Source organism: Podarcis pityusensis, assembly GCF_964106645.2.
Source record: "Podarcis pityusensis genome assembly, chromosome: 2".
Taxonomy (NCBI): domain Eukaryota; kingdom Metazoa; phylum Chordata; class Lepidosauria; order Squamata; family Lacertidae; genus Podarcis; species Podarcis pityusensis.
Window position 1 is genome coordinate 45,831,990 of NC_138029.1, and position 25,712 is coordinate 45,857,701.

The 25,712-nt window shown below is 42.6% G+C and overlaps 1 protein-coding gene across 2 annotated transcripts in view; it reads left to right on the forward strand.

The window, feature by feature from the left end:
• The first annotated feature begins 232 nt into the window (after nucleotides 1–232).
• The window catches only part of GABRG2 (gamma-aminobutyric acid type A receptor subunit gamma2), a 63,957-nt gene continuing 38,477 nt past the window's right edge, over nucleotides 233–25,712 (forward strand). For both annotated transcript variants that reach the window (XM_080995266.1, XM_080995267.1), the window contains exons 1-2: nucleotides 233–607; nucleotides 24,439–24,587. In XM_080995266.1, the coding sequence (XP_080851392.1) occupies nucleotides 501–607; nucleotides 24,439–24,587 (256 nt within the window). In that variant the 5' untranslated portion in view covers nucleotides 233–500. The remainder of the gene's footprint in view (nucleotides 608–24,438; nucleotides 24,588–25,712) is intronic.

Below are 25,712 nucleotides of genomic sequence, written 5' to 3' on the forward strand. Positions count from 1 at the left end.
GCCCCCTCTCTGTGATGGATTGTGTGGGATTCTTCTCCTTCCTCCCCCTTTGCCTGTTCCAGTAGTGTGTGTACGTGTGATCCTCTCCTCCTCCCCCCCCCCTCACCTCGACCCCTTTCTCCCAATTCTCTAAATTTGGAAGCTGCTGCTGTTGCGCTAGCCGTAGCAGATGCTTGGATCCGCCAAGGGGTTCGCGAGGATCTGATTTTTATATCTCTCTCCCCCCCCCCCCCCCCGATAGCAAATCACCGAATATTAATTCAGCAGCTGGGAAAGAGCGAGCGCGAGCGAGCGCAATGTATCATCCTACTGGCGGGACCTGGTAACAGGAGGGAGGGGGGCCTCGCCATCACCCCCACCCCTACAGATCACTAAATAAAGAAGGGGACGGATCCGTCGGCAACCGAGAGGAAAAAGGGGGCGGGAAAGTGTTTGGGGTTGAGGGGGGGAGAGGGAGAGAGAGAGAGAGAGAGAAGGGGAGAGAGAGAAAGAGGGAGAGGATGAGTCCTCGAAATCCGCCCAGCCAAGGCAGCCTTTCAGTGCTGGATGCAGCGTCTCCTCTCAAAATGATGGTGCGGGCGCTGCTCCTCTTTTCGCTCATCCAGGGGTAAGCTGTGCTTTCTGTTTGCTACCGCGGGCTGGGGGTAGGCTGTTGGGGTGGGGGGTGGGGGTGATGGAGGGGGAGGGGGGAAGAAGATGCCGATTATAAATGCACAGGGCTGCAGAGGAACCCTTGCGTTTTCCCTTGCCCCCCCCCCCCTTCCTAGATCTATTCCCAACCATCACAATGAACATATTCTTTTCGGCTTTGCTGCGCTGGGAATCCAGGGCCCTCAGCGTGGATTTAAGCGGGCGCGGGGGGGGGGGGGGTTCGGTGAGATCTGGGGTGGGGAGAGAGGCGTCATTCCCATGAAGGTTCCCCCTCCCTCCCTGCAGTTTATCGGCTGCTTCCGCGCAAGGAATGGCACGGGAGAGCCTAATGGGGAGGACAGCACGGGCAGCTTCTCGAATGGGCAGCCATAGCGGCGGGGCTGGGTGGTTCGGGTTTTTGGCATTATTCTGGGTAGTGCTCTGCGCTGGCGTGGTTCCCTATCCCCCTGCTGGGCCGAAGGGCGGCTCACAGACCCCCACACTCGCCAAAAAATGCTGTCCCTGCCTGGCAAGGCTCCCCGTTCCCCGGAGCCGGGAGTGATGGCATGCAGAAGCCAGCATCTTCCTCTCGCCCAGTGACAGTTTATCGCTCTCTTCGGCAAATATTTACACTGACGTTGCAATGGGTGTATCGCTTTCGCAGGGGCGCCGTCAGCTGCGCTATACATGCGAGCTGTGTGATTACATATGCATGTGTGTGTTTTCTGTGCACTGAACGTCATGGTACGTAAGAAAATAGGTTGTAGAGAAAGGATGCTGTGGGGGATGGAATAGGAAACGATGGTTCCTGTGGTGCATAAGCACTGGGCTGCTGAACGAGGCGTTTTGAGATTTTGTGTACCGTGCGTTTTATAGCAGGTTTGCATCCCAAAGTAGCAAAGCATTGCCAACTGCTCAGCCATTCATGCCCCCGACTGCTTTCCGTGGTAGTGACACAAGCTCGATTTCCGTGGGTGCATGAAGGCAAAGAGGCGCCTCCTCCCCTTTGTTATAATATTTGGCAACAGGAGAGCAGAGGCAATGCTTTACGTTCTTCTCTGGCTGGCTTCCCTTCCCCTTTACCTGCCATATTGAAGAACAGAACCAGCGTGATGCTTGGAGAAATGGAAATGGCCAAGCTCACAACGTGCTGCTCCAGAACTAAAAAATTTTTCATTTCAACTTCTAGATAGGGGAAGGTGGAGAGTGCAGTCTTAAAAATAACATGCTTAACAAGTCTTGTTTTACTTTGCTCATTTGCATCCTCTTAAAACGTGGGAAAACCTGAAATAGAAATGGGAACATTAGTAATAAATTCAACAATGGGACAGATTTGGTGGAGGGGAACTTATGTTTTTGTAAAAACAAGAAGTGTTTATAATCTTGTGTTTGGTTTCCTAAAGTATTATATTTCAAGCAGGGATATTCAGGTATCAGGGCCTTAAACCAACATTGTGGTCCATAGGAGCCAACTCCTAGGGGTCATGAAAGCTTTGCCCACCACAATAAAATATTAGAGGGGGCCAGGTCCCCACACAGTTGATGGGTATTCCCAGTCAAATTACGTGTGTGATCATCATGTGATCAATTATGTGGGGCAGGGCTTACCTGGGCCCCCACAGTATTTTATTCAAGTTGGCACCCTAGCTGTGGTCTATCTTTTGGTTTGGAGGCCTGTGTTTGTTTCCTTTAGGGCAGGGGTCAGCAACCTTTTTCAGCAGGGGGCTGGTCCACCGTCCCTCAGACCATATGGTGGGCCGGACTATATTTTAGGGTAAAAAATGAACGAATTCCTATGCCCCACCAATAACCCAGAGATGCATTTTAAATAAAAGCACACGTTCTACTCATGTAAAAACACATGTAAAAACACCAGGCAGGCCCTACAAATAACCCAGAGATTCATTTTAAATAAAAGGACACATTCTACTCATGTAACACTGATTCCTGGACTGTCTGCGGGCCGGATTGAGAAGGTGATTGGGCCACATCCATCCTCTGGGCCTTAGGTTGCCTAATCCTGCTTTAGGGTGCCTAGTGCTATTTCCCCCTCCTTCCTCTCTTTTTCTCTCCCCTTTTCTATGTTTGAAAATGCAGGGGGGTGAGCTCAAGAGTTCCATCTTGCCTGTTACTGAAACATATTAATGAAATGAAGGTGTGATGGCTGTTTCTGCAGACATTTCAAACTTATTCCATCTGTCCTCCTGACAGAGGTAGTCAATGTAATGGCCAGATGTTTGTAAGCTACAATTCCTGCCAACCTTACCATTGCCCATGCTGGCCAGGTATCATGGGAGGTCAACCACATCGGGAAGGAACCCTGTTTTTGACCCATACAAATCTGAAATCCGCCATATCTGAGAACTAGGCCTCACACTGAGGCCACCATCAATTTCATTCATGGGGGAAATGAAGCTGTACAAATCTTAAGGGTTGCTAGCATTCCTTCCCCATGGGGTTTTGAAATATGCTTTAGCAAAACAAAACAGCACAAATGTGTATGAAAATTGTTCTCCCTGGTCCTGTCACCTTGGCAAATGAGGTAGCCATTTGCAATTTCCCTTTGAAACTTCACAGCATGTCTGGACAGTGTTAGGTACTTTTTTTAAAAAAAAAAAAGGTGTTAAAACACAAACATAATGAGCAGAAAACTGTAGTTTTGTCATATTACCATTCTAGATTTGCTTTTCATTGTTAAAGGTCTAAAATACATGAATGTAGGTGCCAGGCGAGCCTTTTTGGGGAGGGAGTTGTCCCCTGCACTTGAGAAGGGTTCCTCTCCTCCCCAGTCTCCATCTGCCCCACCTCACCCAGTCAAGGCACCTACATAATGGCCCTCAGATGATTATCTCAGTAAACTGGAAAGTTGATATGAGAATAGGCATAACTTCAGGTATCCAAGTTTCAAATTTTAGAGGGCAACACACCAACACTCAGAAATGGATTGGGAGCCTGGCAACTCTTTAAGCTATTGCCACGAAGGAAGCTACTGTTAAGGAAGGAAGCAATGGTTAGCCAACACAGATTTTTATTATTTTAAATCGGTGGTTGTGATGGGGAAAGTCATGGCAAACAGTTGCAACAGTCATAATTCAAAGCATGGATTCAGTCTGTGTTTACCTTGTCCTCAATTCCAGGGATAGCACTCAGGATTCTATTGGATGTTTGTGTGTAGAGGTCAGAAGCAGTCTTCCAATAAACCTTGTGAAGTAAAGGGACCATGAGAAAAGAAGTGTTAGTAATTTGCTCTTTCTACCTTTGTTTTGAGGTCAGGATGTTTATGCAAACTGCCCATCCTCTTCAAAGTTTCCCCTGTGTACTTTAAGAGTGCAGAATATGAGGCTTAGGTCATGCACCCTCTCGTCTGAGTGATCGGCTCCCTACCAGGGGTTGACTATTGCTGTGGGGGTGCTGTGATTGAGTGCAGTTAGCCAGGAAGGATCATAGCCTCTGTTGGTATTAGGGTGTGGGGAACTGGTGTTGGGGGCTATGTGTTTCGACTCTCCACTGAGTTCAATGGAAGTTTTTTCATTCATATTATACTGTGCTTTTGTCTACATAATTTTAGACTTGCACAGAGTCTGGGAACAGATTCTGGCCTTTAGCATTCAAGCTAAGCCTGCTCCTCTCTCGACATGTCCCTGTGCACTCCATCTTCAGCCCCTCCAGTGATGGGGATACTTCAACATAACATTACAGCAGAATACCCTTGACTTTGCTATGGTGTCAGATCCCCAGGTGGTGGCATATTGCTACAATCCACTAGTGTAGGGAACTTGCACCAAATCCTAAAGATATCCAGCCAGCGCCACTTGAATTGCAGCTTTAGTACTCAAAAGTTCTATGTATCTTTTGTGAAAGTAATGCAAATTTTTTTTTTTAGTTTTGTGGGGGCATGGTGTGTGTGTGTGTGTGTGTGTGTGTGTGTGTGTTATTTCTGAGGTAGAGTTATAATTGCCTTTCCTTAAGTTAGTCTTTCAGTTGCAGAGCTTACCTCTTAAACTCAAAATGGTAATGTTTTGTGCCTAGGAAAATTTGATTTCTGCCCACCTTGTTGAAAACCTCTATTGTAATGGACTGGATTAGTGCCATGGGCACCACTAAAACTGCATGTGACATTGGTAACTATAAGCGACATGACTCTTCCATTGATGTCAGTACTGCTTCAAGTACCTTTTAAATGTTTAATTTCTAAATTTCTTTTTGAAAGCCGAGCCACTCACCTGCTGTGCCACTCATCTGAAGGAGCATTCATCCAACTGTTTAGACAAAGCAAAAGGTGGCATACACTGGCAAGGCTATTCCTCCCCTGAAGCCATGGTCCTCCTGCTCCATGGCCACCTCCGGATCCCTCTCACATGTGTAGAGGAGTCATTGTCTCACTTCACACCGTGTGCTGTAGGCACTGGGAAACAGGGGCATTTGTTGCTTTGCTTCAAAGTGTCTCCAAATCGTGGCAAGAAGGTTGAGCCCCTTCTCAACCCAAAGTTCTCTACTAGTACCAGAAAGGATGGGAGAGCCACTGTGTTGCTTCCATCATGATGCTTGGTGCTTTTCCTCACCCCCAATTTCTCTGAGATGCACAAAGGATGTAAGGAAGGTTTGCACTGGGCTAACAGGGGCAGATAGTTGGCAAAAAGGGATTGTAGTCACTGCTGTCCACCTAGCAACCACAGTTGTGGGTCCTTTGTCTTACTCATGCCACACGAGTGTGAATTATATGAGAATCACATGGGACTGACATATGATGTGATTACTTCCTATGCCAAAGTCACCAGCCTGCCCTTTACACCTGTTCCATGTGATTTATGTGTATGTGTGTGATGCTGCAGCATGGGTACAATCTTCTTGCAAGTAGTTTGCATGCCACAATGGCAACCTATGAATCAGATCTAAATGTGTGGAGGATAGCAACCAAAATTTGCTCCTAATGCACAGGTCGTAGAACAGAATGTGAGACTGTGATCCTATACTCGGTGCAACTGCCTTTTTTTACATTGGTTAAATTTCTGTGGCAGTTCTGTAAGTTGAACTAAACTGTACGCAACATGAGGAATATTCTTCAGTGTCAATGTGGTGAGATTTAAAGAAAGGGTCTGGCTCTGATACAAGCCATTATTATAATAGCATACACCAATTTGCATATAACTAAAATAGTCTCATATAATCAGAATTGAAGCAATATCATGAAAATGATAGTTGGTCAGTTACACCACAATCTTAATCAGAAACAGAAATGAATGGATCACTGGAGCAAGCCGTACTTGCATAAATAATATGTATGCATAGGCTTTAAAATCTTCTTCATATGTGCTATGTGTAGATGACACTATGTCTCACTTTGGCACCTGTCAGGGTTGGCCTATGGGAAGCAGCCTGGGGTGTCCAGAAAATGGGAACCTGCAGCCATGGAACAAGCCAGTAGTTAGAACCGAAGGACAAATGAGCCAGGATTGAGAAGGAAGCCAGAAGTCAGGACCAGGACAACCAAAGAATACAGGGATGTGCCAGAGTTTGAAAACAAAACAAAACACCATTGTTGTTCAGGCAAGGAAGTCCTCTTATACTTGTTCCCATCCAAGAGGCAATATGGGTGGGCAGTCTCAGCCCAGGAATGCTAAACTGTCAATGCAGAGGTTTCAACATCCAGTTCGGTGGCTCACCACAAAGCCTCCCAGTTCAAGCATTAGCATCACTTGACAGCACCTCACCACTTGACCAAACTTGTCAGAGCTATGAGGAATCTGACATTCAAGCTTTTGGGGTTTGAAATTTAGAAACTGCTCACTGAAGATCAGATTCATGTGTCATATTAACAAAGAACCAAATAGGATTTGAGAAAATTATACCAATTGTACTTCTTACAATTGTTCACATAAATGATCCTATTGTTAAGAAATATTTCTGAAGGGTTTCTTTGGAATGTGATTATCTGAGGTGATGAATTAAAGTGCCCTGCTTTCATTTGTTTTCTACCTTTTTAATGACCACTTTTTGCATTAAAGCCTGTCCGCCCCCCCCCCCCATAAATAAATCTTGGCTATGTCCATGGGGCTGGCTGGGATGGAATTTATTTCTGAGGCGACATGATAAGATGTAAGCTCATTGGAGGAACTATGGTTTACACAAATGCTACATCTATGGGTAGGTCTAAGACATCCTCCATTTCTAGATATTTTCCTTTTCCTGTGTCTATTTCTGAATGGGAACACAGGTAACATTGACTCCATCTCACTCCTCCCTGGGTGTTTTAAAGAGAAGATTGAAAGGATTTATGCACAGAAGTTCTTTTTTAAGGATACATTGTCTTTCTTTATAGCAGCAGTCACAAAAGCAAACCAACATCTCCAAAAGGTCCAGTTCTTCAGCATGCAAAAAAGTGAGCTATGGTTGAGTCAGGTGGGTTTCTCCATGGAGGGAATTGTATAGTGCCAGGATAGAAAAGGCCTTGCCTCTTGCATTCATCTGCCAAATGTTAGTTATGGTCCAGGTTCTCTTGGGCTGATCTCTGTGCACTGAAGGTTACATACAGAAGAAAGTAACAAGGTCTCAGGCAGTTTAGGACTTTTAATGTAAAGATGTGTGTTTCTTAAGCAAGAAGACAGCTTGGTGCAGGCCTATATTCTGTGCCTAATGGATGTGAGAATGACTGTGCACACCTGCAGTAGGGAAGACACTCCTGTAACAGCAAAAACAGCCTTAAGCTGAGTTGGCCATTGACTCAGCTAGCTCAGTATTTTCTACATGCCTGGAATCTATATTCAGTGTTATTTGTTTTGAAGAAATATACAGGTACACCTGGCCACAAGAATATAATGCTTTCTAACCATATCTACTTTTAAATGTATATTTTCAAATTCTTACTCTGTGTGGTTGCTCAACCTCACCTCCTGCCCATTCTAAATTAAAAAGCAGTGTTGGGTAACAGACAGGGGCAAGCTCATGGATGACATCCCAGTTGCCACAGTTTCAGTGAGAGGGGACTTTCACTGAGATAATTAAACAGTCATGAAGAGCATCTGCTTTAAATGAAGGTCTCACTTTCTCTCTCTGGCATCTCCACGTAGGGATAGCAAATACTCCTGTCAACAGATGGACCAATGGTCTGGCTTGTATAAGGCAGCTTTCTACGTTCCTTTCAATGTACCTGCCATTTACTAGTAAGGTGTAAGGCAGCATTTAATTTTATCTATTCAGTTACTTATTGCCCCACTCCTTCCTCATCCTGTTCTTTGTTCATTGTGTTTGGAGAACAATGGATGGGCTTTGCCTTAATTTTTACCTTTCAGTGGTGATGATGATGATAAATTGTGCTATTAATTTTAATTGAGCTAGCACATATTTGGTTGCTTGGTTCTGTTTGAGTAGTACTGAAAACTGCTCTGGGATAGACATTGTGTAGGGTAGGATATCAGTGCTTCATATCTATATCTATATCTATATCTATATCTATATCTATATCTATATCTATATCTATCTATATCTATATCTATATCTATATCTATATCTATATCTACATCTACGGTCTATCTATATATCTATATATCTATATCTATATATACACAGAGAGAGAGAGAGAGAGAGAGAGAGTGTTGTATGCAACACTGCTGTTCCACTCCTGCAGCGGAACTTCCCCTTTCTCTTCATTATACCCCCTCAGGCATCCTCAAAATCTGCTCCAGAGGGTTGGGGGTCCTACAGAGCAGCTTTGGGGATAGGGGGAAGAAGAGAAGGGAAGTCCCATTGTCCCAGTGTGAAAGCCACTCACACAACACTGGATATAGCGAACTGACTGGCAGTGGCTCTCTAAGGTTTCAGACAGGAGACTTTCCCAGCCCTACCCAGAGATGGTAGGGATTGAATCTGGGGCCTTTTGCCTGCACCAAAGCCTCTGCTGTGTATATCTTGGTCTTCCTTATTTTTGTTCTCTCCTCCCTCCCAAACAATTCAGTGAGAGAAAGAGGGTGTAAGAGAACGAAACAGGGCCCACTAGCTACTATTTTCAGGGAGCATTTTAAGAGGCAGGCAGCAGATGAGACTTTGTTTTTGTAGTGTATAGGCACATGTATGCACGCCATAGTTTTTACAATATAAATAGTGTATTCTGGTCATATGAGGCTTTCACTAAGCTGCATCAGAATATCTTCAGATATAAGCAAAAGTCTGTACTCTCTGGCAGATTGAGGATTAACAACTAAATTGCTGTTCCAGTTGCCCAGTCTTTTAGCATAATGTGAACTTGACAAGTCTTGCTAAATATAAAAGTGTCTGGTAGGTGAATTAATGAGAATGACACATTCATCCTTGTACAGAATGGTCTTGTTTGACAGTGTCTGAAAATAAAATGGAGAGATACCCAGGCAAAAGAATATATGTCTGTTCCCACACCCCCTGCATTCCTTTCATCTCTTGTCATTTTTAAAGTACTCAGATAGCCATGATATATATGTATCATTTATTGTAATGTTTCTATTACATTCCACTGTCTCCACAGCCTTCCTTAGCATTAGCTGCATTGGCAAAGCTGGGCATTTCCTCAGTGACACCATCAAAATGGATGTCACCATGGGCAGGGCTCTTGCCGACTGTGATGTTGAGGCAGATGAGACAATGGCACCAAGAGAGTGAGAGCAGAGAGACTGGACAAGGGTGAGGACAATGGCAGCTGGAGAGAGGAGTGACTAACTTTAAAGCTTCAATGGCATTTGCAGTCCCTTGTACTGTGCATGTTTGAAGCATCCCTTTGAAAGATGTTGCTAGATCCCTTCCCCCAAGATGAAAAATATCCAACATTATCATTAATCCTAATCCTTTATTAATAAACACCTGAATATCTGAAATTATCTATGAAGAGTATTTGTTATAGTGCATGCCAGCTTGCAATTCACTTGTAATTCTTAGATTGCAGAAGGCCAATAGAAAATATTAGAACATTCTGATATTTACATTCCAAGAACAATCAAGCATATTGACCACCTTCAACCTTGTGCCTTGCCATTTATGGATACATATCAATAAAACTTCTAACACAAGAATTTCTGACACTTACAATACAGTATACCCCAAGGGTAATTTAATGTCTTAACCTAATGGCCAATCAGTACAGCAGATTCTTATTATATATCTAAATTTGTAGCTTCATGCTACTGATATATATTTTATTGGTACAGAATTTTCATTCAATCTATCCTGCAAAAGACTTTTGAATTCTCAACCAAAAGTATATAGGATAAGGAGGCTGTAGTGAAGAGAAAATAGGCTAAACTAGTAAAGTATTTTAGAGCTATTCACTATTAATGAAAGGAAACCAGTACCTGTAATTGAAAGCTCCCATCCTGATGAAGAACAGGAACTTGCTCCTTAATTGCCCCCTAATTATCAGTAATTCATTAGTAAAAGGTAAATGTAAAGGATCCCTGGATGGTTAAGTCTCATCAAAGGTGACTATGGGGTGCGGCACTCATCACCTTTCTGCCGCAGTGGTACCTGTTTATCTACCTGCACTGGCGTGCTTTCGAACTACTAGGTTGGCAGAAGCTGGGACAGAGCAACAGGAGTTCACCCCATCAGGGGATTCGAACCGCCAACCTTCTGATCGGCAAACCCAAGAGGCTCAGTGGTTTAGACCACAGTGCCACCCGCGTAATCAGTAATGCTGGCCTACACAGAACAAGAAGCAGTTAGGAGCAGAGGAAGATATTCCTTCCAAAGGAGGAAGCTTCGATTTAAAGTCATTGTAGACCTGAAAAGCCTCCATTCAATGTTTCCAGTTTTCTTTGGGCAGGGTACCACTGCATGTGCATTTTAAACATTCACACACCCTTCCAAAATCAGGGCTATGAAACACAGGGCAACAGAAAAAACTGAACTGCAACTAGTTGACAATGACTTCATCTGATTTCTAACTAAAAAGTGAGTGACGAATGGATGGCAATTGCAGGCTCAATTGCTAGTGTGGAAGCAACCAGTCTTTTTTCAGGAGTTGGTAGCTAAGCTATGAGTGGATGGGTCAACACAATAATTGGCTACATGCCTGCCAAGTGGAGGTTATCAAAAGGACAGGAAGGATGGCTCCACTTAACCACACTAGCAGCTAAATGAATAATCCTTCAACCCTGGAAAGCCTGAACCACGGCATGTACAGAACACTGGATACAAGACCTCTTGCAACTAGTAGCCAATGATAACATTCTACTCTACAAAGTACATGAAAAGTCAGTCTTCCAAAAGATTTGGAGGGCATTTTAGGAATCCTTCACCAAGTAGTACCCACAACTGGAAGCAGTGGGAGGCACAATGCAGAAATGGAAACTTCCCCAACTTAATGGATGTTAATCCAAGACAGGCATAGGCAAACTCCAGATGTTTTGGGACTACAACTCCCATCATCCCTAGCTAACAGGACCAGTGGTCAGGGATGATGGGAGTTGTAGTCCCAAAACATCTGGAGGGCGAGTTTGCCTATGCCTGATCTAAGACTAGTGCAGAACAGTGGCACTCATTTATCCTCAACCTTATTGGGCATGCAAACCTGAACATTGTGTAGCATCCTTAAAAAACTGAGCAACAGAGATGACAATACTGTAGCTAGAGAGAGAGAGAGAAAGAGAGAGCGCGAGAGAGAGCATGAGGTTGGAGGGAGGGGGAATAAGGGATTGTACTGTTCTATTGTTGTACTGTGAAAATGCTAATAAACCATGGATGATAAAAATTTGCATTTGCTTGCTTCCAGAAAAGAGCAATTTCCTGTAGGATCCTGGTAAAAAAACAGGGGACACCGCACTATTATTGTTCCCCTTTTCCTAGCCCCCCTTTTCCCATTTTCACTTCATTCTTTTGATATTTCACCTTCTTTCTGCATTTAGTTTTCACTCTTTGCCCTCACCATCATACAATATCACAATGTTTGATCATATTTACTCATTCCTTCTTTCATCTTTGCTATAGATAGTTCTCTCGCATAACACACCCCCACCAGCACCAAATCACCCACACCATATGCACATTCATCTGGGAGAAAACTTTGGTTTTCAGCCATTGCTGAGAGGAAGAAGTGAAGAGTTAGATCTATAAAGTAAGCATATTTTGGTTCAAATGAAGTTTTTTCCTTCTCTGATGTATCAATCCAGATGGAGACATACTTCAAATGTACAGCGAAGCTTCTAAGTGCTCCCGTTTCAAAAGCAGCTTGTTCTCCCAACAATCAGCAAGTTTCCCAGAAGTAACTTTCAAAAGTACCCTCCAGGTGCAGGATGAGGACATTTTGGGAAAAGTAGAGAGAAACAAATGCTTTTAGGGTTTCTCTGAATTGAATCCTGTTTATTCAGACTGATTACCCTTGGGAAGCAGATTATAAGAAATGTTGCAAAAAAATTCATAGCATTCAAAAACACAATACTGCTTTTTAAAAAAAGAAATTGTTCGGTGGAACAAATGTTTGTTTTTAAAGAAAGGAAAAATGAAATTATATATATTTAAAAATCATATAATAAATCATATAATAAATGAATAAAAAGAGAACCTACTCAAGTGATGCTGACACCAAAACCCCCCACATATGCTAAGTAAAATAATGTAAGTTTTATGACCCCCCTCTCTTCTCTCCCAACCATGTACTGTATACAATATTAATGTCTCACATTGAATGTAACTGATCTGTAGCAAAGAGACTATGACCTGAAAAAAGAGACAAACCAAAGAAAATCTGTGATAAAAACTATTTTTTAAAAAAATCATCCTCATGAATGCATGGCCAGTATTGATTATTATTTTTGTCATTGGTTTCTTTTCAGTTGATATTAAAATTATTAAAACTCATTCACTTTCTTAGACATTTGGAATTAAGAGTTTTCTCTCTCTTTTTAGCACTAGATGCAAGTTCCCACTTCAAAATGTAAAAGACATTAGAATGGCTGCACAGTTAATGAAAATACAATAAACACAATTCTCCATTTCTTTTCTTGGAAGTCATTAAATAATTTTGCATGCAGTCACCTCCACACATTTTCTAATACAGAAACGGAGCGTGGACAAAAGCTGGGAGCATTAGTAGTAGCTCCTGGAATGGGAGTGTGCATAATTCAGATGTAAAATAGGAAACACATTTCTGCTGCTTGAAGAGAAAGCCATTATATGCTTTGCCTGGTGGCAATAAGGGGGTTCAGGTGACTTAATCCACATTGTAAAAGAATATGTATCTGTGGTGTGTGTGTGTGTGTAGATTACATGGGTGCATAGGCATAGGCACAGGCAAACTTGGCCCTCCAGATGTTTCGGGACTACAATTCCCATAATCCCTAGGTAACAGGACCAGTGGTCAGAGATGATGGGAGTTGTAGTCCCAAAACAGCTGGAGGGCCAAGTTTGCCTATGCCTGGGGCTAACCCTGCCCTCACTGCCAAATGCTTGGCAGCCATACCCTCACTATCCATGTGTCTAGAAGACTTTTATGTGCATAGTAGCATTCCTGTGTAAGACTCCTCATAGAATGTTCTAATTTGCCCCTTTAGCATGGAAGAACTGTACATGCTTACATCAGTACACATTGAGAGCCAGTGTGGTGTAGTGGTTAGGAGCGGTAGACTCGTAATCTGGTGAACCAGGTTAGCGTTCCCGCTCCTCCACATGCAGCTGCTGGGTGACCTTGGGCTAGTCACACTTCTTTGAAGCCTCTCAGCCCCACCCACCTCACAGGGTGTCTGTTGTGGGGGAGGAAGGGAAAGGAGATTGCGTGGCGAGTTCCCGCCCCCCACCAGGATAAATAAAGACATGAGACACCATAGTTTAAGGTTAAATGGGCGAATTAGGCCACAACTTTATTGAATTCAGGAATGAGAGGCATTGGCTTAGGCATTGGTCCTAACGACTATCCGGCTCCAGCCCATTTGCTGGAGACACGGGGAAGGGTTAACACTATATCGGGGGAGTCTCCTGCCGAGGCACGTTGACTAGGAGCTCCCCCAGGTCACCGCTCGGGGGCGTGCCTTTGGCCCACACCTCCATAGGCTTCGGACAGGGCCACGCCCCCCGGAGTCCTTTAACGGACCACCCTTCGCTCACTGGGGGGAGGTGATGGCGTTCCTCCCCCCACACACATCCTCTTAACCCCTTCTTACCAATGCCTACCGCCACACGAGCAATCGCTCGCCGCCAATACTCTCATGCCTGAAACCAGTCCCTTGCACCCTTTGCTATATCAGTCAGCCACATGTCATTTCCCGCATCTGAAAAATGCACGCCATCAAGCCAAATATCATTTCCCTATATAGGGCAGACCCCCTGCTCTCGCGGGGGCTGAAACCAGCCCCCGCTCACGTGGGTGGTGGGCGTGAAGCCCGCAACCCCACCTCCTGGGCAGGCCGGAAGTGGCTTTGTGAGCCACTTTGAGACTCCTTAGGGGATAAAGCGGGATATCAAATCCAAACGCTTCTTCTGACCCACTCCAAATCTCCCAATGCATGGATGCTGAGGCTGCTGGTTCTACTTGCAGCACTGGCTGGGCTAGCCTAAGGATCCACACACACCCCCTCACACATTTCTTCATGGTTTCTCTAGTTGTCCCCTAATGATTGCTCTTTCCTCTTAGAAGGCATATTTTTCTTTTCCTTTTTCCTCAGCTGGGATCGAAGGGCACATGGCTGTTGCATCCTTCTCAAGGCGTCCTGCCAGCCCGAGCTCCTTTGCAATGTTAGGAATAGTTCCAGCCCAACAAATCCTTCAGATCAGATCCCAGCCTCACAGGGCTGGCAGGGTGGTGTGAGCAGAGCCCCACAGAAAAATGTGCCTGGGGCCATAACCCCGGCAGTTCCCCCACATGCTGTTCCCTTGAATAAGACAAGGCCTGCCCTCGGGCTTATGAGCTAAAACATATGGTATGAAGGGAAATGAAATTGGAAGGGAGGAGTTAAAACAAAAGCTCAAGCGCTGTTTCTTTGTTAAAGTGTGCTTGTAATGAGCAGCTGGAATGGAAACAATTCAAGGGAGGGAGCAGCCAACAGTTGCTGGCCTTGATGGAGAGGACTTGGAATTCAGTTCTCTTCAGTAGGCTGATGGAATGTTTGCTGACAGATTACAGTTGAGGGAGGAGTCTGGTGGAGCAATGAGGTCACATGAGATAAGGATTGTAAGGTACTTAGCACACTAAAAGAAGTACAGAAATGCTAGCTACTTGATCTTACACGGAGAAGGATGGTTTGTGTCACAAACCAGGCCTAAACTGAAGGCCTGTAATGCAAGACCTGTGCTGTTTCACCCTCCCTCCCTTATACAGTCTTACCTTGGTTCTCGAACAGAATCCGTTCTGGAAGTCCGTTCGATTTCCAAAAATGTTTGAAAACTCAGGAGTGGTTTCCGGTTGGCTGCAGGAGCTTCCTGCACTCAATCGGAAGCCACGTCAGATGTTTGGCTTCCAAAAAAAGTTCACAAACCAGAGCACTTACTTCTGGGTTCACGGCGTTCGGGAGCCAAAACATTCGAGTCACAAGGCATTTGAGAACCAAGGTACGACTGTAGTCTCTTTTAACCACTTGTCTTTTGTTTCTATCTGCATTAAGTTTATGTGAGCTATAACCACTTTTAACTATTTGCTTTTATCCGTCTCCTCTTTTATTCGCATGTTTGTATCTTATGCTGGCCTGCGACCGTAATAAAGTTTGTTGTTGCTGCTGTTGTTATCTTAGACTGGCTCTAAGGTCACCTTTTAGTATCCTGCATGTGATGGAGATTTATGCACTGCTTTTTATTTTAAATCCAATGTTCATAGCCTGAATTTTAGATTGCATGCTACCATTGCATCTCTCTTGCATGAATGTATGTTGCAAAAATACAATATCTAGATTAACTGGTGTGTGTCGGCGGTTGTTTTCATTGTTGGTTCAAGCATCTTCTTGCAATTTTATTTTGCTACATAACGAAACTCCCTCTAGCTTATATTGGAGTTTGTAAACTGAATGTATGTTTTTCCACCATATTATACTAAACATAAATCACAGTCTAGTACTTGCAGTATGTACATAATACTTACTCCCTGCTAAGTATGGCATACAAATTTGCTCTGATAGCTTCTGTTGTTGTCCTCTAATAATCAATAGAGCAACAGATTAATTGCTCTTACCTCTCAGAATGCATACATTTTTTCCTTACTTTTTCCTCACCAGTGACTTATGCAGTGCTTTGAGGCATCAATACATTCTTCTGTAGGGTGGCTACTTATACATAACCAGAAAAGAGGTGCATCACCAAAAAATAAATGACTAATTTATATGTATAGATGCAGAATTAAGTAAAAATGCATCTCACCATAGTTACCAGGTGACCTGTGTTGGCCAAGTGCTGCAAACTGTTGTTGGGCAACTTCAAGTCTCCTCATGCTTTTTCTTATGGTTCTATAACTTTAAACTGGACCTTGGACCGGACACATCCACTCTATTTTTCTGCCCAAAGTGGAACAACAAATAGTACTCCCCACTCTTAGTCAAAGCTGGCCAAGTTATTTTGGCACCTGAGGCAGAAAATCCCACAAGCACCTGTCCCTGAGAGTAAAAATATAACAATGATACATCTAACAGTTTTTTTGCTCTTGGTGACACCCTAAAGTGGTTTCCTGAGCTGGGTTCCTCACTCTGCTTAATGGTGGGTCCAGTCTTGTCACACCACTCAAAGCAGGATCTGCTGTGGACATGCCGAGACATTCTTGCTCCCTTCCCTGGAAGTGTTGTGGTGGAAGACACTTCATCTGCCAAGCTTCAACAGATAATTCCCTGGGTACCAGCAGAACTAAAAAGCACATGCCCTTTCTTGACCTTGAACGAAGGTTTGCAAAGGCATCTTGCATGAGCCCTCATTTACTGATGAAAAGGAACCAGCAGCCCCTGGTTTTTCCCAACTTCCCCACGCCAGATGGTGGCTGTGGTGCAGGATCACTATTTCCTATTCTGAACACTAACCCAGACCTTCAAGACTTAAATTACAACCCCAGTACACTTTTCACTGCTGAATTTACATAGAGGTAACGTAGTCCTTCTAGGCCATTGCCACGTCACCATGGTTAAAAATGCCCCCAAGTTTCAGTTACTTACAATTTACAGGTTTATTTCTGTACACAAAAACTCTAAATATGTCTCAAGAAAATCAACTGACTGTTGTACATAGGCTGTTTGCATGGTAACATGATGGGATGCATGTAGCGCTGTAGGTTTCAGTGCCAAGGACTGGGGCAAAAAAATACCCCAAGAAATCTATAGATTTTGTTCTACCAACAGAATTTTTTGTTTGTTTTTTGTCTCACTCATGTTACTAGACTTTACCCCCCCCCCCAACAAAATCTGACCCAGGGAAGCAAAATAATAATTTTTTAAAAATTCCCTTCTTCTAACATTGGAATGTAGTTTGGGGTAAAGTACCCATAACAACATTTTTAAGGTTTTAAAAGCTCCCCCCACCCCGGTGAGGAGTATAAAAAATCATAGAAAAGTGAAGAACTTTATCAACCAGACCTACTAATTTGTTGGATTGTGGCCTTGGTCTCCCAGGGCTACTGTTGATGTTTCAGTAGCTTATATCAAATAATTGATATTTCTCCTGCATTTTATAGTTCTGCCAACCTTTCATATCTAATGAGATATGAGGCTGTTCTGCATTTAGAACTGGGAAGGATTGGAATACATTGACTATATTTTTCTAACCTTTTTCTGAGAACTAATGAAGCATGGAACTGTTATTTGCTTCAATTAAATAAATATTGAGAAGAAACAAAAAGGAGGGGAAAATATCTGATTAAACTGTGTGACAATTCCTCCATTTGTGGAGCTAAACTCTGATTTAATGCAGGATCAGAACTAGAAGAGGCTGGAAGTACACAAACTCTGCATAGCAAAGAAAAGGAGACACAAAATTGCACAGGCGGTAGCGAAATAATATGCAGAGGCAGCAGAGGTGAAGGGAACATGTAGCTGATAGGAGCCTTTAGAGGAAAAGTTCAAATAAAAATTGGATTAGGTCTCTTGCTGTGCCTTGAGTAAACAAATTGAAATTCTGTTTGACGCAGTCCAGCAAAATAAAAGCAAGCCGATCAGTAAGCTTTATGTGTGAACAGGTTCCATTTTTTAAAAAAAGAATTGTACCTTTCGTCAAGATTAACATAATTCTTTATCAGTCAGGATAAAGAGCATTGCAAACATTTCTAAGAACCCAAGTCTGCATCACTGCAAAGAAAATGGATGTTGAACTTATCCTTCCCAAATGTCCAGACATGATTCCACCTTAATTGGCATTTTTCCTGGTCAGTTATATACATTGCTAATACTAGCTGAAAGTCAAGCAACTACTGCACAGTTGTACCTCTGGTTATGAACTTAATTCGTTCCGGAGGTCTGTTCTTAACCTGAAACCATTCTTAACCTGAGGTACCACTTTAGGTAATGGGGCCTCCTCCTGCTGCTGCACCGCTGCCACGTGATTTCTGTTCTCATCCTGAGGTAAAGTTCTTAACCCGAGGTACTACTTCTGGGTTAGCGGAATCTTTAATCCAAAGTGTTTGTAACCCGAGGTACCACTGTATTATGATATGGTAATGTAATAGCACCCATGTCAGCTCTTGCCTAGTAAAGCACATTTCTCACTCAGATGGCACAAAGCCACTTAACGTGCCATTCATTCCCTTTTTAGTGTCAGCTGAACCTTGCAAGTGGAGGAGGAGAAGGGCTCCACCCATGCACATTCTGTTCTCTTAAGCAGAGAGTACAAGTTGTAGCTGCAACTTTAATGGTGTCAGCTCTAGATTAAACAGATACATACAATTTACTATAAGCCATATGTTAACATTCATGTGGCGCTGCATGCCTTCTTAAAAAAGACACGCCTTCCATTGTCTCTCGAGACAGACGGATGCCAGCTTCCTTCTAAAAAAAGATTAGGCATTGTTGCATTGAGGCTTTTGCTAAAGCATGAAGCTTTAGTAAAGGAGGTGCTTATTGGACTGGTGATGTTGTTGCTTTTGATGATGATGTGGTGATGAGGATGAGGATGAGGATGAGGATGACTGATGCTGATAATATTCTAAGTAGGAATTGCCTAGGGCTTTAGGTTAGAAAAGTCTCCCTTCCTTCAGGTCCAGTGAGGACAGGATGATCTGCACACAAATCTCTGTGCTGCTAAGCAGAGAAGAATGTTAGGCTTCACTAATGCATCCAGTGTTCAATGCATAGTTTCCCTCATTGAAATCAATGGGTTTAAACATGTATAACTGGAGGAAAAAATGTGACTATGGGCCAACTGATATAGTAATCAATGAAACAGTGGGCAATTGTACTTGCATAGTTTAAAGCTCTTATGCTTTCCATTCCTTGTCTATCTGAGGTTGTCTGGCATTCTCATAAGATCCATAGTCTGCCCACTATAATTTTGACTGTGGGTTTCGTTAGATTTGTTTCATAACTTGGAAAAAACATTCTGAAGGCAGAACACCCTGTTACTAATAATATGAGCTTAAAGAGTCTTAAGGATATGTGTGGGCTGTAGTCACATAACTCTTATTGGCATAAATGAGACTTTTGCCCAGATAATGCCCTGCACTTGCACATGGAAGTATAATACATTCTCTAAATACTGGACTATTGCTCATCTCTTATTTACACATCGGTTTATAAAATATAATTGCTAGCTTTTGGGTTGACATACCCAAAGGAATGCATAGCTTCTTCCTTCTGTAATTTATTGCCCTGTACATGGATGACAGTGAACTTGCTTTCTTCAATCACTCTTCCCAGGCCACCCCCCACCTGGATTAGTTTATGTGTGAATTTGGGCTTCCCAGAATACCAGAAGGGAATCTCCCATTAGGAGACGGGATCTTTAAATACTTTCACCATTTGTTAAAGTGCTGTTACAATGCTTGCTTTGGATGTGAGAAGCATCTGTGCTATACCTTTGGTCAGGCATCCCCAAACTTGGCCCTCCAGATGTTTTGGGTCTACAACTCCCATCATCTCTGACCACTGGTCCTGTTAGCTAGGGATGATGGGAGCTGTAGTCCCAAAACACCTTGGAGGGCTGAGTTTGGGGATGCCTGCCTTTGGTGCTTGTAGGTTATACAAGCCGGAATATTCAGTTCATTTGTATGCACACAGGCTGTAGGGACAATTGACAGAGCTAGCATGACCACAGCAGAAGAGCATTCCAAGCAAGGTTTACACATTTCCAGTTACACATTTGGCCCTTGCCAACCTGGTATCTTCCAGATGTTTTGGATGACACCTCTCACCAGCCACAGCCATCAAAGACAGCATTATATTGAGACATAGGCACCCTTCAAGCATTCACATTCAGTGTTAAGTAAGCCTGTGAAAGGGACAAGCTAATGCTCTCCCCTGTCACCATTCTCATCACCCTCCATGTGGATTGCAATGTGGGGAACAGGGCTGGTATGCATGGTCCCTTCTTGTGGTGCAGGTATAAAACCTGAATAGGGCTTTTAATTCATAAGCATGAGAGCAGGGTGTTATTTCCAGATTTGATTGCAAATTGCATAGGGAAAAAATCCACTCCAGGGGCCGACGGGTACAAGCACTAGTGTACATTGTTGGAGACGCCTGTGTATACTTTCTATTAATGTTTTATTTCTGTGGTAACCTTGGTTTGAGACCCTACATTGCCTTGGGCAGTTTTTGCAGAAAGAAGGCTAATAAATAATTTCTGGGAAAATGTAAGGAGGCTGACAAACTGAAGTGATTTCCTGTACATTTTCTCTGGAGCGCAAATATAGCATTCTGCCGAACCACATTCAAATGATATGTGGGCTCGAGCTTCAGAGACTGTGTGAGATTTGTCTCCCTGAAATGCAATTAGTTTGTTAGAATTGCAGGCAGCTTCATAAACCTGCTTACATCACCAGTTTAATTGTCCATGCCCTGTTTTTCTGTACATAGAGGAATGCTGTGTAACGCAATGGCAATTAAAAATCCTCATTTTTGAGAGTCAATAAAACAAGGAGGGCTCATTACAAGCTGTGCTTTGGCTGCAAAGGGCCTAAGCAATGGTGCTGGGGAAACATGGCAGTTAATGACAAAGTGTCAACCAAGGGATATCTCAGAGATGGAGCTCAACATACGTTGCTTGCTAACCAATTTTTAAAGATACACAGTTTTAGTGCGAGATTCTCGGGATTTGTTATTGTGCAAAATGGAGGGTCGTACAGAGGCACTCTGAGGAATATCCAACACAATATTAGTGTGGCATTTGATTTGCAGTTTTTGAAGTGGTAGTGTACATTGAAGTATTAGTATAACTGTCACTCAATATAGAAATAGTGGTGATGGTTGCACTAGCTGTTGTGCACTATATTCTACTGGTGTAAGTGACCCACTAGATTTAAGCAGGGCACAAGATTCAACATAAGGCTTCTGTTATTGGAATGGCTTCCGCGCTAGTAATGTGACATCATTGGACATCCCCCTCTTTTTATATCTCTCTGCACAGAGATTCCTTTGGACTCCTCGTGAAAATGACTGATGGTGGCCTTGCTTTAGGCATCAACTACATGCTATTTAGAGTCCCAGTATGTTTTCCTTGCATGTTTTTTCCCCTTTCCACAAAGCAGTTTGGGACAGCCTATTTCTAAATGGAAGAAGGGCAGAAGGGAAGATGTTGCTTAAAAATGTTCCTCTCTAATAACTTATTCCAGCTCAAAATCACCCTCATCCCCAAGCTGCATTTTCACCTGTGGGAGAAAAGATACAGGGTCACCGTATCTTTCTGCCACTTCCCTACTTTTTCCACTTAGTTACAGTTATTTTAGTTATGTTTGCTTATTAATATTGTTTTATGCAACAGAGTTTCATTTCAGCTGTTAAATTAGCTTAGCTTATTTGGTATTTTTTATACCATGCTGCATAGATTGATTGTTTTGACTGAATGGTTTATACATAATTGTTTTTAATGTGTTTTGAATGGTGATGCTTCTTGTTCATCTGATACCTTGTGAGCCACTTTGGGCACAGGCTTCTGAGGAGAAAGCTGTGTACAGTGGTACCTTGGGTTAAGAACTTAATTCATTCTGGAGGTCCGTTCTTAACCTGAAACTGTTCTTAACCTGAGATACTACTTTAGCTAATGGCGCCTCCCGCCGCCGCCGTGCGATTTCTGTTCTCATCCTGAAGCAAACTTCTTAACCCGAGGTACTATTTCTGGGTTAGCGGAGTCTGTAACCTGAAGCGTCTGTAACCCGAGGTATAAGTAGGTGATGTTGACTCATACAACAGCTCAGTCAGTAGAGCATGAGACTCTTAATCTCAGGGTCATAGGTTTGAGCCACATGTTGGGCAAAAGATTGCAGGGGATGGAGTAGATAACCCTTGGGTTCCCTTCCATGATTCTATGATGTGAGAAAAAGCAGCAAGGGAGAGGGTGATTTTGGAAAACGACACCTGGGGAAAGAGATCAGCAGCATCTCGGCCTCTCTTCCATTCATTTGCTGACCCAGACTGATTTGGGTTTCAACTCCACCCCACAAATAAATATGGAAGAGAGAATATTGGAAGTCAACAGAAACTTCATATGTTGCTGGTCACTTTGTTCTGATCAGATTTGTCTTGTCATTCATGTCAGTTGCTGCTTACGGACGTTATTGGAATGGCACAGATAAAGCCAAACTCCAAGGAAGCAGCTTCCACACTCTTCAATTATCTTATGAATTTGGCCTTAATCCCTTGCCCCACTTCTGGCAGGGTGGCCCTCTTATCTATCACCAAAAAAGTGGAAATCCACCATCCCCAAAGAGGGACGATTTTGAAGAAAATTTGGATATGTATCTAGATTCAGTTGTAGACATAACTTGTTTAATGTAAATAGAAATAAAATCCATTTTACCATAGTAGGGGAGACTGTGTCCAGGTGAGCAGCCTGCTATTCAGGTACTAACTGTTGATTGGCAGTTCCAAGACTTCTGCTCTGTGCTCTTCCTCCTTAGAGTTCTTTATATTCAAACCAGGCTTGGCAAGTGGGCAGCTGTTCAGTATACTTCTTCAGACAGAGGACTTCCTCTATCTAGTAGCCAGCCTAACATCTGAAGATACCAATTTTATAGGGCTGGGAAGCAGGTTTCCAGCACTATCATCATGGGCAAACCTTCATACGGCACCCAAAGGGCTATAAGCGCAGACCCATGCATTAAAAATTTTTTTAAAAAAATTGTAATAACTTTATCTGAAGAGTGAGCTTCACCCACAAATCAGGCGTAGCTTAATGGAGTTTCCCATTGCCAAGCCTATGGCGCTTTTTAAACGGTGGCTGTACAAATGCTGTTTCCGCTGCGCCAGCAAAAGCAGATTTATAGCAGCACTTTGCCCTACATTCTGTACGCTTCTGGCTGCATCAATACAGAATCCTGAAAAAGAAAGGACACCCTTTTTAGTTTTTCATACACCACCCAGAAATGTACATTTTGTAATGATTTAGGGTTGTTGTTTTTTTAAAGATAGCATTACTACAGGCCAATTGCTTCCAGATAAAGCCCATATTTGGTGACTTGCCTTCTGATTTTCAAGTGGGGATCTGCATATATTTCACACAAATATGTCCTCTTTTTGCACTCTGTTTTTGTGATTTGGAAGTAGTAACCCTAACTGCAAGTAGAGATAGTGAGAAGTCATTGGTAAAGTAATATATTAAGAAATGTAGAGGAATTAGTCTTCCAGTCACAGGCAAATTACTATATCTCTTTTGGTTCTCCATCTGTCAAATGGTAATATTATTGGCCATTGTGAAGATGAATGAGCATTATAAAGGAGGCTAGGGAAGGGCCATAGCTCAGTGGTGAAGCATACATGTTACACTTAAAAGGTGTCGGGTTCAATCCCTAGTATATCTAGGCAGGGCTGGAAAAGACTCGTGATCAAGCCCCAGAGAGCTGCTACCAGTGAAGGAATAGCTGGACCATGGCTAGGCAAACTAAGGCCTGGGGGCCGGATCTGGCCCAATCACCTTCTAAATCCGGCCCATGGACGGTCCGGGAACCAGTGTGTTTTTACATAAGTAGAATGTGTCCTTTTATTTAACATGCATCTCTGGGTTATTTGTAGGGCCTGCCTGGTGTTTTTACATGAGTAGAATGTGTGCTTTTATTTAAAATGCATCTCTGGGTTATTTGTGGGGCATAGGAATTCATTCATTATTATTTTTTTCCAAAATATAGTCCAGCCCTCCCACAAGGTCTGAGGGACAGTGGACCGGCCCCCTGCTGAAAAAGTTTGCTGACCCCTGAGCTGGACCAATGGTCTGACTTGGTGCACGGCTGCTTCCTATGTTCCACTTTGGGCAAATAATCATATTTAATACTGAACTTCCCAGCAGGCTTAATGTAGAATAGTACAACCAGCTAAGGTCAACATGATTTGGGTGTAAATATAACTTATAGTAAGATAATTCTAAGACAAAGACTGTGCCATACATCTTTCTGTTCATGCACACTAATGTTTAGGTGATACACTGCCTTTAAAAACTTTTTTTTCCTTTAAATCTGAACCAATAGAAGTAATGGATACCTTTGAAAGATGCATTAAGTTAGAAGAGAGAAAATGTCTACTCAGCTATCTTGGAATTCTCAGTAAATTGAGCTGTAAACATCAGTCTGTAAATGGTGTTCCCTCTTTCATTTCTTTCTGTAAAGCCATTTCAGTGTTTTGTGCAGAACTGTCATCATTTAAAAGGGGCCTAAATCTAGTCTTGATGGTTTCTAATGGAGCTGTCTATGAATGTAATTGCTGTGTTCAGCTGTTATATGACTCCAGTGCTTTCTTCCCTTTCTTTTTCAAACAGTTCTAGCCAAAAGAGTGATGACGATTATGAAGATTATACAACCAACAAAACCTGGGTTTTGACTCCCAAAGTTCATGAAAGTGATGTTACCCTTATTTTAAATGGCCTGCTGGAGGGATATGATAACAAACTAAGGCCAGATATAGGAGGTGAGGGTATTTTCCTTCATTTGTTAATAGCAGTGAGTTGGAAGGGGAAGTGATGATGATCACTTAACAAAGTGGAAATGATAATAAAGAAAATATAATATACTTAGCTGCTGACAATTAGTGTTTCCATTAAAGAATCTGTAACCAAAGCTTTCTGAAACAAGTGTTTAGACCTCTAACTGGTATTACACACACACACACAAATGTCAAAGCTCGTAGTTATTTAAAGAATAGTAATGACATCTCATTAAAAAAATATTGCTGTTAAAATTAATTTGATGAAATGTTCAGGAATATATGAGCGAAGTGGTGCCTGAAGTCAATGGCAAAGACTGTTTCAGAATTTGTATTGCACCACTCTACTATAACATTCATTGAACAATTTCAATTAAGATTAAGTGGTTCAAGGCATAGGGTCATGCTGTCGTTGTGTGTAAAAGATTAACATGGTCAGTAAATATTTTAAGTCATTTAACAGCATGATCACAAAGGTATTAAGCTACAGTAATATATAGTGGCATGGATAGAAGAGAATATGGCAAAGGTAATTTTTTTGATCCTTAATCAATGTGCATTAATGAAATTATTTGTACTTTAGTAGACAAGCTTTCAGGTATTGTCAGTAAACTAATACAATCATGTCAGATACAAGTCCTGGAGAGCTAGTGTGGTCATAACAAGCCATGTTGTTCCAAATAAATCATCACTGGAAATGCCAGCAAGAGCATGATAACGGATAGCTAGGTACTATTTTAACCCAGTCCAAATAACAGGCATCAAAAGAAGTCATAAAGTGGTCAATGAGTGGCCTGGGGCTGCAACCACCAACCCATCCAATGATATTCAGATTTGGAGGAACTGGGAAACTCAGAGTGGGGCTGGGCCAGGATGGACAAGGGCTGAGGCAGCAAAATTGATAGGCATAAAAATGAAAGATAATGAGGACTTCTTCCATGGGGTTTTTTTATCTATGACTGCATTATGATGGCTCATAAGGAGGAGAGAAAATATAATTCGAAAGCAGCTATGCTGATCACAGTCTGATTTATGCATTGCAATCCTCCAAGCATTATTATTGTTATAGTTGATGTTGATTTCTTTTTCATGATGTTGATGGTTACTGTT